At 49.4% G+C, this 14,859-nt stretch overlaps 1 protein-coding gene and 1 pseudogene across 5 annotated transcripts; both read left to right on the forward strand.

Moving 5' to 3' along the window:
- The first annotated feature begins 71 nt into the window (after positions 1–71).
- On the forward strand, positions 72–12,933 carry DNAJB1 (DnaJ heat shock protein family (Hsp40) member B1). 4 transcript variants are annotated; one of them, XM_081501299.1, is made up of 5 exons: positions 72–161; positions 1,150–1,278; positions 9,376–9,505; positions 10,651–11,231; positions 11,532–12,933. In XM_081501299.1, exons 1-5 carry the CDS (start codon positions 102–104, stop codon positions 11,760–11,762), a joined length of 1,131 nt encoding a protein of 376 aa, XP_081357425.1. In that variant the 5' UTR covers positions 72–101; the 3' UTR covers positions 11,763–12,933. The 4 variants fall into 4 exon arrangements, with proteins under 4 accessions (XP_081357425.1, XP_081357427.1, XP_081357426.1 ...); XM_081501301.1 differs by lacking the exon at positions 72–161 and adding an exon at positions 218–433; XM_081501300.1 differs by lacking the exon at positions 72–161 and adding an exon at positions 218–305.
- LOC145509324 (small EDRK-rich factor 1 pseudogene) lies at positions 7,179–7,626 on the forward strand (annotated as a pseudogene). Its single transcript, XR_014055996.1, has 2 exons — positions 7,179–7,206; positions 7,287–7,626. The product of XR_014055996.1 is annotated as a small EDRK-rich factor 1 pseudogene (transcript).
- Positions 12,934–14,859: the final 1,926 nt, after the last annotated feature.

The raw sequence follows: 14,859 nt of genomic DNA on the forward strand, positions 1-14,859 counted from the left end.
CCGGGCCGGTCTGTGCAAGAACTAGCAGCTCGCGCCACGAGGCTAGCCAATCAGCTTCCGGGACCCACTGAGGGGGCGGAGCGTGGGCAAGAGGGAAGAGGATGGAGGAAAAAGAAGGGGCTTGGCTATCCACCAATCAAAAAGGGCCTCCGGTCGCGCGAGTACGTTCCCCCGCCCCTTGGTGGTGTCTCTGTGGAAACCAAGGGAAGCGGCGGTTATTGCAAGGCGGGGGGAGGGAGCTAGCAGTTGAGTGACAGGGAAGGCAACAACCACATGACCGGCAGCTCAACTGGGTGAATTCGGAGGTGGGCGGCCCCCGGGGAGTACCGGGGAGCCAAGGGAGAGGGCAAGAGGTTGGGGGTATAGGCTTGGGCACCTGGATGGAGAGGCTGCTCCGGCTAGGGAACCCCTATCTGTCACGAATGGGAGGAAAGTAAAGGGGAAAGGGGTGGGGAAAAGCTCTCAGGCACACACCCCGCAACTTGTAACCTGAGCTCTCTCACTATTCTAGAGGTGTCTTCACCCCCCTTTCTAATGCACGCTCCCGCCCCACCTTGCTAGACCCCATAGGCAGGGAGCCACTTTTGTCTCTACCTGTACTGCCCGGTATGGTCACCGCTGGCCACATGTGGCTACTGAGTCCTTGAAATGTGGCTGGTCAAAATTGAGATGTGCTGTAAAGGTGAAACACACAGGGATTTCAAAGACTTGGTATGAAAAGGAAGATGTAAAAAGAAAAAAAACCCTCATTAATCAACTTTTATGTTGATTAGTATTATTATTGATATTATCAACAATAATATTATTATTAGTTATGTAATTAATGGTATGCTGAAATATTATTTTGGATGTATTGGGTAAAAATACATTATTAAAATTAAATTCCTGTTTCTTTTTACTTCTTTGATAAGCCTATTGGAACATTTAAAATCAGACACAGCTTGGATGTTGCTGGCCTGGCAGTTGTGTCTCTCACACTATCTCTACTGGACAGTGCTCTTTTGGGGTCATGTCTTGCTTTTGTTCCATTGGTTGTTATGAGCAGGCTGAGGAGGTTGGTTGCCACTACACACACGTACAGACTCAAGCAGACACTTAAAACAGGACTTGGCATACCCCCTTACCTTATCTTCTTTCTCCTGGTTCCAGACCCCACCCCTGAGGCTTCTTCACCTGTTGAGCACTCCAGAACTCAGAGGCCTGGCCTGGCATCAGAGACATGATGAGAAGTCCTCAATGACAGATTGTTGTTTCACAGGAGAGCAGGGCGCGGAGAAGGTGAGTCAGTGTTCAGTACTTACTCATCCAGGTTAGGTTCTAGAAATTTCTGAAGCTACAACTTTTGGGGACCCCCTGTCCCCAAAGGAAGCTAAGTCATTACCTTTTTCAGTACTTCCCTGGTGGTCCAGTGGTTAAGACACTCTGCTTCCACTGCAGGGGGCCCAGGGTTCAATCCCTGGTTACTGAAATAAGACCCCAAAGAAATTAATTACCTTTTTCCTCAGGCCTATCTGGGCAAAACAGAAGAATTTTTTTTTTTTTTTGGCTGCATGGGTCTTCGTTGCTTTGTGCGGGCTCTCTCTAGTTGCAGTGAGTGGGGGCTGCTCTTTTTTGTGGTGTTCAGGCTTGTCACTGCGGTGGCTTCTCTTGTTGTGGGGCATGGGCTCTAGGTACATGGGCTTCAGTAGTTGTGGCACACAGGCTCAGTAGTTGTGCTGCACGGACTTAGTTGCCCCGAAGCATGTGGGATCTCCCCTGACTAGGGATCAAACCCATGTCCCCTGCATTGGCAGGTGGATTCTTATCCTCTGTGCCACCAGGGAAGTCCCATAAAGTGTTTTATACTTGTACTTTCCAAAGCACAGATCTTTTCCTGTTGGCACTTGCGGAGCTCATAGTATCATTAGATCCTTTGTGTACCAACAGGCCTTGTTTCCTGGCTTCATGGAGAAGGGTAGGAGATTACTCACTCAGAAGTCACAAGTTTAGGGACTTCCCTGATGGTCCAGTGGCTAAGACTCCCTCCTCCCAATGCAGGGGACCTGGGTTCCAATCCCTGGTCAGGGAACTAGATCTTATATACTGCAACTAAGGCCCAGTGTAGCCAAATAAATAAATATTAAAAAAAAAAAAAGAAGAAGCCACAAGTTAAAATCCTACCAGGTTGAGTTACTTGAAGCATCTACTTCTGAGATGCTGAGGGGGTAGGGTTGAACCCCTAAAATCTAGCCACATTTTGCTAGCAATTTCCAGGTTCTCCAGTGTGGTCTGAGTAGGTGTGTCTTCCCTACGGCTGGCTTCCAATTAGGTAAGGCATACAGTGTCCAAAGGGACGTCATTTTTGGAGATTCCACACACATTCCTACAGGCTTGGGACATTCTGGAATTTCCCCTTGGAGGTGCTTTCCTGAGCCCTGAACTCACTCAACAGGCACCAAATAATTTTGTGAACCTAATATGCTGTGTGCCAGCTGGGGCATACAAATAACTTCCACCCACCTCCTCACCTACAAGAAACATAGAAAGGCATGATCCAGCCTGCAGAGGGGACTTCCTCTTTGGTTTTGATGGGTATTACAGGTAGAGAGGGGGATTTCCCAGGTGGCTCACTGGTAAAGAATCTGCCTGTCGATGCAGGAGACGTAGGAGACTCAGGTTCAATCCTTGGGTCGGGAAGATCCCCGGAGGAGGAAATGGCAACCCACTCCAGTATTCTTACCTGGGAAATCCCATGGACAGAGGAGCCTGGTGCGCTACAGTCCATGGCATCATAAAGAGTCAGACACAACTGAGTGACTGAACACGCACAAGTGTGAGGACCTCTTGTTGGCCTCATCCGGTTTCCAGTAATCAGGCTGCCAGCACAAATCGAATTCGTCCTCGGAACAAAGGCTGGCCACTTTGTTCAAGCCATTCATGGCACTATACCATGGCTCTGTCTGTATCTGTTGATAGGGACAGCTAGTTTCCCCAGGTCACTGGCTGATTCATAATGGTGACAAGAAAATATGTTTGGTATTTGCTGAGCCAAATGTAACAAGCCCCTTAAATGAGTTTTCAAAGGGGGAATTCCAGAAAGGTCTTGTGCTGTGGCACTGTTGAAGGGTGAGCAGGGCCTCCTTGGGTCTCAGATTCAGGCGAACCCGTGATCGTTTGGACCTGGAAGATCTGGTGTGTTTGGTTGTGTCAGTCTCACAAGTTCTTTTTCTTTTTTTTAATTCCAGAGTAATTGCTTTACAGTGTTGTGCTGGTTTCTGCTGTACAACAGTGTGAATCAGCTAAAAGTATATATATATCTCCTCCCTCTTGAGCCTCCCCCCCGCAACCCCCATCCCAGCCCTCTAGGTCATCACAGAGCACCGAAACAAGCTCTTTTTCTATTTCCCAGATGCAACCAAGATAGGATCTTGATTCTTCCAGGAACCTGGCTTGGCTTGTTTTGAGGTGTGTGATCAAACTGGTTCAGAGCTGTGTGAGGGAAGGTAAAGCCTACAGCAGACAAGCCAGGGCTGATTTGCAACTTTCCACTGTGTCAGGAGCCCCGGAGAGAGGTTTCCCAACCTTTCTGCCTTTTGAATTTTTAAATTCATGAGATGTATTTTCTTTCTTTTTATTGAGATATAGTTTACATCCAGTAAAAATCACCTTTTCTGCTGTACAGTTCTGAATAAATACAGTCATGTAACCACCACCGCAGTCAAGATATGGAACATTTCCATCATTCCCCCAAATTCCCGTCTCCCTTTGTCAAAGATCCCAGCCCCTGGCAACTACTGATCAGTTTCTGCATCAATACTTTTACCTTTCCGAGAAGTACCTTAAAATGAAATCACACAGTGAACAGAGTTTTGAAACTGGCTTCTTAACATAATGCATTTGAGGTTCCTCTGCACTGTTTCCTGTGTCAATAGCTCAGTTCTTTTTTATGACTGAATAGTATTCAGTTTGTTTACATTTCACCCATAGAAGGACATTCAGGTTTTAATGGCTGTTGGTAATGACAAATAAAGCCTTGATAAGTATTCGCTCACTGGTCTTTATGTGAACATAGGTTTTTATTTCACACGGTATTCCACCAGGGAAGATTGTTAGCTTATATATGACTGTAATGCTTTTGAAGTTCTTTTTGATGAAGAGAAGAAGAGTTGAAAAGAGTGGTGATGCTTTTTTTTAAAAAAAAAATTAGAGCTTTACATCATCTGAATCACATCTTACACAAGCTGAGTGCTTACCATAAACACTGAATATGCTAAACAGTTGACACCTCAGCATTTTATTCACTAGGTGACCTCAGGCAAGTCATGTAACCTCTCAGAGCCTTGGTTTCCCTACCTGTAAAACAGAGGAAATGACAGACCAACCTCATAGGATTATTTTTTTTTTAATGAAGTTCTTTTTGGCTGTGCTGCGTCTTCATTGCTGCACTTGGGCTTTCTCTAGTTGCAGGGCTTTGGCTTCTCATTGTGGTGGCTTCTCTTGTTGCAGCGCATGGGCTTTAGGCACAAGGGCTTCAGTAGTTATGGCTGTTGGGCTTAGTTGCCCCACAGCATGTGGGATCTTCCCGGACCAGGGATGGAACCCATATTCCCTGCCCTGGCAAGCAGATTCTTAACCACTGGACTACCAGGGAAGCCCCTCACAAGATTATTGTCAGGATTAAATGAGTTCATACACATTGAGTGTTTGGAACCGATTTGACACAGAGTAGGACCCTATCAGTATTAGCTATTATTATAAGGTTTATTGCCTGGGCCCTCTAAAATTCACATAGCAACCCTGGGAGGTAAGATCTACTCTTATCCCCATTTTATGGAGGACATACCTAGCAATTACAGAGAACAAGTTGTGCAAGATCAAATGGGCAGTAAATAAGCAAACAGTGGATCCAGGTTTTCAACTAAGGCTGACTGACTCCAGACTGACCTGCTTAGTTCTTATATTCTTATATTCTTAGTTCTTAGTTCTACCAATGAAACAGAAGCAACAGGATATATGTGTTTGTGAGTGTGTCTGTGTATCAAGAGACTTGTTTCAGGCATTGGCTCTCACAATTGTGAGGGCTGGCAAGGCAAGTGTGAAATCTGTAGGGCAGACCAGCAGGTCTTGGACAGGAACTAATGCTTCATTCTCAGGCAAACCTCCATATTTGCTTTTAAGGTCTTTTCAGTGTTTGCTTTTAAAGCCTTTCAAGTGATTGAATGAGGTCTACCCACAAAATCAAGGGTCATCTCCTGTACTTAAAGCCAACTGATTATAGATGTTAACCTAACCACATCTGCAAAACACCTTCACAGCAGCACTTAGATTAGTATTTAATTGAATAACTGGGTACTATTGCCTAGCCAAGTCTATACATACAACTACCCATCACACTGTCTCCTCTTCTCTGAGTTGATAGCTCAAACCTCTGCTAAGTTTCTGGGAAAGTCACTTTTCTAGTAACATTCCAACATGCCTGGTGAGGGAATTCCCTGGAAGTCCAGCGGCTAGGACTCTGCACTTTCATTGCCCAGGGTGTAGGCTCAATCCCTGGACGAGGAACTCAGATTCCACAAGCCACTCAGCCTGGCTGGAAAAAAAAATAAAAAACAGTGCCCAGTGAGTATGTGTCCAGGTCACAGAACATAGCCATAACAAGAGAAGTTGAGTTTGGGCCTTTTTTTTGGCGGGGGTGGGGGGGTGGGGGTGGTTAAACAGTTAAAACTTCCTGAATATGACCCAGGCTTACTCAAGGAAGGGAGGTTTCCCAGCCCTAAGGTTGCCCCCAAACACAAGGATACCCCTTGGTTGATGTTTTTGGTCCACCAGCGCTCTGTGAAGACCTTTAGAGGCCTCCACATCTGTTAACTTTTTTTTAGGGTGGGTTTATAAGTGGCAATGTGGGGTCTTAGTTCCCTGACTAGGGATCAAACCCACGCCCCCTGCAGTGGAAGCAGGGAGCCTTAACCACTGGACCACCAGAAAAGTCCCCACATCTGTAACTCCTTTTTTTTTTTTAATTTATTTTATTTTATTTTTGGCCACACAGCATGTGGGATCTTAGTTCCCCGACCAGGTATTGAACCCATTCCCCCTGCATTAGAAGCAGATTCCTAACCACTGGACTGCCAAGGAAGTCCCCACATCTGTAACTCTTAAATTTATAAGTGTGAAGAAATCCACAAGCTCTGGGGTTTTTTCCCCATGATGACTCTCCCACTATCTCTTTATGTAACTTTATTAAAAAAAAAAAATCAAACTCTCTCCCCTCCATGATTGGTTCAGGACCCCTGCAGTGCTGTGCCCTTGGGTACCCAGCCTAGACTCATCCTCCCAGGTTGACTGGTGTGTGTCTTAGTCCAGAGTTTTTGATGGTGGTGGTTTAGTCGCTAAGTTCTGTCTGACTCTTTTCGACCCCATGGACTGTAGCCCACCAGGATCCTTTGTCCATAGGATTTTCCAGGCAAGAGTACTGGAGTGGGTTGCCATTCTCTTCTCCAGGGGATCTTCCTGACCCAGGGGTTGAACCTGGTTCTCCTGCACTGCAGGCACATTCTTTACCAATTGAGCTACCAGGGAATCCCTTACTGACACGGTTACACTGGGGTCAGGGAGTGGCCAGGGATGGCCGGAAGGCCATGGCATCTTTCTCAAGAGTTCCAGCTTGCACAGGGGCAGCAGTTACCAGAAAATTTTTGCTGTGGTCCTGCAGGAAGGGGGTTCCTCAGCAGCCCACCATTCAACCAGATGGTTAGTCACCCCTTTGACAGAACTTCCTCTAAGCTAGGTCTGTCCCGGGCACTTTACAAATGTTGACTCAATGTCAACTTCAAAGCCCTATGAAGCTGGTAAAACTACTACCCCCATTGTACAGATGAGGAAGCTAAAGGCCCTGGAAGGCTCAGTAACCAGCCCAAGATCACACAGCCAAGAAGTGCTGGAACCAAGAATGAAACATGACTACCTGGCTCCAGCACCAGTGTCACACCACCCAGACTTCCCAAGCAGTTCTTCCAAGAACCTTTCCCCTCTGTAGGCCACCACCACCTACTCCCCTCTTCCGTTCTCAGGTGGTACCTCTTTCTGAGTCTCCTTTCCACGTCAGCCCTGTCCTTGACCACAGACACCCCAGACTATAGGAGCCAAAAGGGATCATGTTGCCAGAGATGAAGATACTGAGGCCCTGAGAGGTGTATTGCATGCCCATGTCTCCCCCACATCATGAAGGTAGTGGGGTGGGGGTAAAGAACCAGGTGCATTAAAACAGCCAGGATTTTTCAGTCTGCGGAGGGAGAGGGGCTATTGAGTTTGGTCCGGCCTGAAAGGTCAGGCAGGTGGAAATCAACGAGAACTTGCCCGCCAGAAAAACATGAAGAAATCCCAGGAAATTAGTAAGGGAAAAAGAAAAGAGGATAGCCTGACTACCTCTCAGAGAAAGCAGCGGGACTCTGAGATCATGCAACAAAAGCAGAAAGCAGCCAATGAGAAGAAGTCTATGCAAACAAGAGAGAAATAATGACTATCTGGAAAACCTGGGTGCTACTGCTAACTAGGTGTATCATAAGCTCTATGATCAAGATTTTGTAGAGTGAACAGTCAGTACATATGTTATATCCTTATAAACCTATTTTAAACTTTTCCTTTCAACCTGACTTAGTGTGATGTTTCAGAACCATTCTTCAAAGAATAAAACAGTAACCACGCATATGAAAAAAAAAAATAATAAAAACAGCCAGGAATATTTATGAAGCCTTGGTTCCAGACCCTTCCTGGCACTGGAGACGCAGCGATGACAGGACCCAGTCCCTGACCTTATGCTGATTCCAGGCTAGGACCGGGGGAGACATTTAACATGAAAACCAAGGAACAATTTCAGAGTTCAGTGGCAGGTGTTCTTGAGAAAACGGTAAAGTGAGAGGCTTGAAGGGCTGGACTGAGAAGACCTCTGCAGGGAGGTGAACTTTGGCTCCTGATGCTTACCTCACTTTGCAGGGTCCTTTATGACTGAGGATGCAGATAGTATTGGGGCTCCCACCTGCATTCTCCTTGCAAAGAGTTGGATATGACTGAGCATGCACACACAGCTGGTAGAACAGGGCGGGTGACTATATTTATTTCCAGAAGGAAGCGGGTATCTGGGGCTGGGGAAAATGAGGCAACTCCCACCGCCCGGAGACACTTGGCGGGAACTCATTCCTCGCCAGGTGTGAGTATATAGAGGCGGACATGTTTGCATCTGCTAGTGAAGGGGCTGATAGATGGGGAAACAATGGAAACAGAGACAAACTTTATTTTCTTGGGCTCTGCAAATGGTGACTGCAGTCATGAAATTAAAAGACGCTTGCTTCTCGGAAGAAAAGCTATGACCAACCTAGACAGCACATTAAAAAGCTGAGACATAACTTTGCCGACAAAGGTCCATCTAGTCAAAACTCTGGTTTTTCCAGTAGTCATGTATGGATGTGAGAGTTGGACCATAAGGAAAGTTGAGCACGGAAGAACTGATGGTTTTGAACTGTGGTGTTAGAGAAAACTCAAGAGTCCCTTGGACTGCAAGAAGATCAAACCAGTCAATCCTAAAGAAAATCAGTCCTGAATATTCATCGGAGGGACTGATGCTGAAGCTCCAATACTTTGGCCCCCTGATGCGAAAAACTGACCACTGAAAAAGACCCTGATGCTGGGAAAGATTGCAGGCAGGAGGAGAAGGGGACAACAGAGAATGAGATGGTTGGATGGCATCAACCACTCGATGAGACATGAGTTAAAGCAAGCTTCGGGAGTTGGTGATGGACAGGGAAGCCTGGCGCGCTGCAGTCCATGAGGTCTTAGAGAGTGGGACATGCAGGAGCGGCTGAACTGAATTGAACTGAGCGAAGGGGCGGTGTCTTCCCCAGACCCGCCCCTTTCTGGAGTAGCGCGTCGTGATCTATTGACCCACACAGGAGGCGGGCCGCAAGGCCGGCCTGGTTGCAGGAAGCAATAAAACACGGTCGCTATTGGTGCCCGCGGAGGGTGGGCGGGGCCTCCGTCGCCTGGAGCGCGCGCTGCTGAGAAGCGTTGCCCAGGACTGAGCGGGAGGGGGCGTGGCCGCGCCCAGGCGGCCGTTGGCGGCGCGGCCCCGCCCCGGATGTCGCTTGTCGCAGCCTGGGCGGCGGGGATTGGCCAAAGCCGCGTGGGGGGCGGGGCGGAAGGTTCTGGAGGGGGCTGGCGGGCTCTGGAAGCTTCCGCCGGACGGGTATATAGAGTCCAGGACGGGGCGGTGGCGGAGCCGGGGGACGACGACAGCTGGGCGGCAGGCCGCAGGCGGGGGCAATGGGAAAGGACTATTACCAGACGCTGGGCTTGGCCCGTGGTGCGTCGGACGAGGAGATTAAGAGGGCCTACCGCCGTCAGGCGCTGCGTTACCACCCGGACAAGAACAAGGAGCCCGGCGCTGAGGAGAAGTTCAAGGAGATCGCCGAGGCCTACGACGTGCTCAGCGACCCGCGCAAGCGCGAGATCTTCGACCGCTATGGGGAGGAAGGTGCGTGCGCTCGCGCAGCCAGGGGCGCGCCCCCGCCGTTTGACAGGCGGAGAAACCGAGGCAGGGCGGCCTCGCTGCAGCATCTCCGGGGGGTGCTGCGGGCCCAGGGGTTGAAGCAGCCCCAGCCCTCTGGCCACAAAGGCTTCCGCCCTCGGATTGGCGGCCGCCCGATGAGTCCGGAGGAGGGGCCCTGGCCGCGCTGCTTGTTCAGAAGCTTCTAGTATGTCTGGGGCTGCCCCTCCCTGGGCGCTCGCCTCCACCCACGTCCGCAATCGGTCCGGGGGGTGCGGGTGCGGAAGGAGAGGGTTCGGAGGCCCAGCTTGGCTGCTGGCTCTGCGGGCCTGGGCTCACCTGGGGGGGGTGGGAGGCTCTGCCACCCCGGGGTTCAGGGCAGGGCCTCTGGCTGAGCCCTGGGCACAGGCTGCGAGTAGTGAGCTTGCAAATGAGATGCCAATTACCGCCGAGCAACGTCCCGCGCCTCTCCGAGGGTGGAGTGAGGTAATCCTTGTAAAGTGCTTACCTAGTCGGCCGTCAAGGTGCAGGGAACAGTTGGGCCAGCCCTCTTAAGGGAAAAAGAAACAAGCTTTCTTGTCCTGTGGCCCAGTGATGACTCAGGCAGGTTGCTGGGCTTGGTCCTCAGAAAGAAGCGACTTATTACATGAGAATGGGGGCAGTTAGTGCCAGGGTGCAAGAATTTGAAAGTCTGCATTTGCAGTTTCACGTTCGTTTTACTCTCCCACACGTCTCTAGCAGTAGGGGATTTAAGAGTAAGCATTTAGTGAAAACTGATCCGGGGTTAAGCATTTTTCCTTGGATCTCTTAGGGAGTTTTTCGTATTTATTGTAACAGTGCAAGAGGGGTGGGTTACTCAGATGTGAGGACTTGGGTGGCCCCAAGAGGTGCCCATCTCAAAGCTTGAACCCTTCACCACTGTCTTGCCACAGTGAGCTACCTGCCATAAGTGGGTGGGGGTTCTGTTTCTGCTACTGCAAGTGGGAGGTAAAAGCTTGGAGATCTTCCTTCTTCCCTGACAAGCTAAAAAAAATTCCTCTCCCAATGGCTCCTAAGCTTTTTTCCTGAAGGAAAACTCGTGGAGAGTTAAGTTCCTAGTCCGCCACCTGATTTCTTCTGCTTTGGCTTTTCAGGCCTGAAGGGCAGTGGCCCCAGCGGCGGGAGCAGCGGCGGTACTAACGGTACCTCCTTCAGCTACACATTCCATGGAGACCCTCATGCCATATTTGCTGAGTTCTTCGGTGGCCGAAATCCCTTTGACACCTTTTTTGGGCAGCGCAACGGGGAGGAAGGCATGGACATCGATGACCCGTTCTCTGGCTTCCCCATGGGCATGGGTGGCTTTACCAACATGAACTTTGGCCGCTCCCGCCCTGCCCAAGAGCCCACCCGAAAGAAACAAGATCCCCCCGTCACCCATGACCTTAGGGTCTCACTTGAAGAGATCTACAGCGGCTGTACCAAGAAGATGAAAATCTCTCATAAGCGGCTCAACCCCGACGGAAAGAGCATTCGCAATGAAGACAAAATCTTGACCATCGAAGTGAAGCGGGGGTGGAAAGAAGGGACTAAAATCACCTTCCCCAAGGAAGGAGACCAGACTTCCAACAACATTCCAGCCGATATTGTCTTTGTTTTAAAGGACAAGCCACACAATATTTTTAAGAGAGATGGCTCTGATGTCATTTATCCAGCCAGGATCAGCCTTCGGGAGGTAAGGCACTAGGCAGGGCAGCATCTGGGGACGGAGAAGGCTGCTTTGTGATGCCGTTCAGTGTTTGCCTGACAGATATTTCTGGGCACTTGGTGCGGGCCGGGCTTGGACAGTGCAATGGCGACAAGACTGTCCAGGGCTCTGTTTTTCCGGAGCTTCTGTGCTGGTGACCTGGGTAGATCTTAAGTCAGGGTCTTACCTGCAGAGGCCTGACGGTGCTTACCCTCCAGTCAGCAGCCTCTGGGCAGGATGTGAGCTTCCTAAGCTACTCTTTCTAATGCTGTCCCTTTGCTTTCCAAGGCTCTGTGTGGCTGTACAGTGAATGTCCCCACTCTGGACGGCAGGACCATACCCGTTGTGTTCAAAGATGTCATCAGGCCTGGCATGCGGCGAAAAGTTCCCGGAGAAGGCCTCCCTCTCCCCAAAACGCCCGAGAAACGCGGGGACCTCATTATTGAGTTTGAAGTGATCTTCCCCGAAAAGATTCCCCAGACGTCAAGAACCGTTCTTGAGCAGGTTCTTCCGATATAGTCAACCCATGTTCCCCAAGGACTGACCAGGGACCTTTGCAGAGCTCAAGGATTTCCGGACCGTTCCACCAGCTGTGGACCCATGAGAGGGCGGGAGGGCCCAGGGAGGGCTTTCATACTGCTGAATGTTTTCCAGAGAATATATTACAATCTTTCAAAGTCGTGCACTAGACTAAAGTTGTTTTTCGAGCGGTAGGGCGGCAGGTGGTGGGGACAGCAGGCAAAGGCAGTGCAGTGTGCCCCACTGGGTCCTTGCAGCCCTCCTGGGTGGGCAGCACCCTCCTCCCTCTCCAGGCCCTGCCCAGGGGGAGAGGCAGACCGCAGACCCACAGCTGGACTTGATCCCCCTTGTTGTAGTCCTTCTGCTTGCAGACGTCCTGTAGTATGGACCTGCCTTCATGGTTACCAGACCGTGTACACTCCTCAGTTTGTATTGTGTGATCAGTTCGTGTTTTATTCTGTATTTGTCTCCCCCATCTTGCCCTTCCCCTAAGAAGTTCCGTCTTCTCTTTTGCCATCTCAAATTGAGAATCTCAACTCTGGTTGCTGAACTGCCTGGCCAGCTCCCACAAGCAATACCTCCCTTGTTCCAGCAGGACCAAGGGAGCCGGCCTTCACTGAGTGAGTAATTTGTGCAGCTGCCTCTCCCTCAAGGGTCGGGGGCCTTGGCTGGAGTCTTGACCCCCGGGCTCCCAGGCAGAGATCTTCACCTTCTTTTGCTGTGAGGCAATCTTTTGGCACACCTGGGATTTTCCCGTGACCCAGGTCATTTTTTTTGTTCAATGGACTCTGGACTCTCTCAAAAGGATCTGATCCTTTGGAATTTTGCACAGCCCTAGCTATAATCCCTTTTGATAAAAGGGTCTATGCTTCTGATTACAGGAGCACTGTGGAACGTCTGTAAATATGTTTTTATAATTCTGTGTAAAGTTGGTGTGCAGTCAGACGAAACCGGTCCACAGCAGCTGCTGCTCTCTGTATAGGGCCATGATGGAACTGAGAAAGAACCTGGTGGGAGTGGGGGCGTGTTGGAACAAGTGTTTGTTCCTTGCAGATCAGTCTGGTGCTCAGACTTTTAGACTCATTGTAAGTTGCCACTGCCAACACAAGACCAAAGCGTGTGACTTGTCAATGTGCAGCGTGACAGCATTAAAGATTGATGCTAAACCTCAGGGGAGCGGTCCTGCGACTCTGTTTGAGGGTTCTGCTGATGGGATGGCGTGGGGTCGGGGCAGCCTTCCAAAGGCAGCCGGGGTGGGTGGGAGGGAGGGGCAGGCAGGAGGTAGGAGTCCTCTGCAAGGCAGAGAGAAGTTGCCCTCCAGAGCTAAATGTGGAGTGCACAAGAGAAACCCGCCGGACTGGATCTGGGCATCGGAAGAGCCCAGTGGATTCAGAGCTTATCTCTTGGTGAAAGTTGGGGCCAAAGTTAAACAGATCTCCCAGTCTTGCGAGATCTGGTTGCTGGGGCCAAGGAGAAGTGTATACTCTACTCGTTTAATCTCCACCGGCCCCCACACCCCCTGCTTTCTTGCTAGAACAAGCTGGTGTCAGGCAGGCCCTGGCCAAACCAGATTAGGATTCCAGCCCAGGGCCACCCCACCCTGGTTAGGACCTATTTCTTGCCCTTCCTTTATTTGCAGGCCACTGAAACTGCTTTTACTTTGTAACTTTTTTTAAGGAACTGGTTTTATTATAAGGTAAGTAATTATACAGGCCAAAAACTGCATTGCTATTTTGCTACAAGATCTCTGGATGTAGAAACTTAAATAACCATATTTAACATCAACTTTGGAGGGCTTTCCCTTCCCACTGAAACAGTTTAACCACTGGAAGCAATCTAAAGGCAGTGCTGTCCAGAGAACCTTTTTCAGAGATTGAAATGTTCTTTTTAAAACAAATTCTTTAAGATTCAACAGAACACAAGTTGCTTAGTAGCTATAGGCACATTTCAAGTGCTCAGCACCCACCCGTGGTGGCTAACAGTGACTATTGGACAGCACAGATCTTAGAGGGCTTTTCACCCAAACCTAAGCCATGGGTCTCTTAGAGGAGGAGCTGCTTCAAGCCCAGAGAGGCCATCCTCATTGGGAGGTGACCCCTGGAATATTAGAGCCAAAAGGGACCCTATCACCACTTCTGGTATGGGGGATGATATTTACTGCAGAATTGGCCCTGGCCTCAATTGGGGTCACAGACTCCCAGAACTGCCATCCCCCTGTCCCAGCCTCCCTCATTAACATAGCTGGTCTGTATGGGGTTCTTATTCCAAGGGCCATGGGCACAAATGTGCACAAAGCTTCAGTGTGTCACACACAATCCTGGTAACTTGGAGAAATAACCTTCCTGTGGTGGTGGATGGGACAGTGTCACTCTTCAGGAAAATGACAAGGACCCTAGTAAACGCAGGCCTGTCCCTTGGATGCACAGCCTTTGCCCACACTGGACCTGGTTGCACGTGTGTGTCAGGTGTTTGGTTTGTCTGCAAGCTGGCTTCTCCCCTCACTCCCTCAGCTTCCCTCTGACGAATTTATTTTCCCAGGATGCCTATCTGACCGCATTTTGGAGTTCGCTCCTTCCACAACAGTGTGAGGGGAGCTGCCTCTGTTTTGCACCTACCTCATGGGGTCGCAAAGAGTTGGACACAACTGAGCGACTAAGCACAGTATCTTTATCCATCACACCAGGAGTGCTGCATTTTTCCATGATTCAAACAGCAGAAAACAAAAATTCACATTCAGCCTGTGGTGAATAAGTCAAGTCCCCTTCTTCCTCAGGACCACTGTAGACAAGCCATAGCATTAGAAATTTCTTTTTCCTCTTTTAAAAATGTTTTTTGTGCAGCCTCCTAGAGACTATCTGCTTATATAAGCATAAACCTAATTTCTAAATTTTCAGTTTTGTCTTTTGGCTATGTAATCACGGTACTGAATTTGTAAGGGTATATAGAGTTAAAAATTCTCCCTCCCATCCTGCTTTTGAGTCCACCGCCAGGAAAATTTTCCCAGTTTCTCCTGTGCCTTTCCTTCTGCAGTGTTGGATGAAGACATTTTTCTTTTTTTACACAAGTGGTACATACTGTACACTCTGCCCACCCCCCC

This window comes from Giraffa tippelskirchi, chromosome 6, assembly GCF_054371585.1.
Source record: "Giraffa tippelskirchi isolate mGirTip1 chromosome 6, T2T-mGirTip1v1.2.pri, whole genome shotgun sequence".
In the NCBI taxonomy this organism is placed as follows: Eukaryota; Metazoa; Chordata; class Mammalia; order Artiodactyla; family Giraffidae; genus Giraffa; species Giraffa tippelskirchi.

What these genes read in the sequence shown, in the direction of transcription:
- DNAJB1 (XM_081501299.1), top strand. Translation starts at nt 102, where the DNA reads ATGGAGGAAAAAGAAGGGGCTTGGCTATCCACCAATCAAAAAGGGCCT. An exon ending in AAGGGCCTCCGGTCGCGCGA is followed by an intron (nt 162 to 1,149) that starts GTACGTTCCCCC and finishes TCCTGGTTCCAG; the next exon opens with ACCCCACCCCTGAGGCTTCT. An exon ending in GAGAGCAGGGCGCGGAGAAG is followed by an intron (nt 1,279 to 9,375) that starts GTGAGTCAGTGT and finishes TACCGCCGTCAG; the next exon opens with GCGCTGCGTTACCACCCGGA.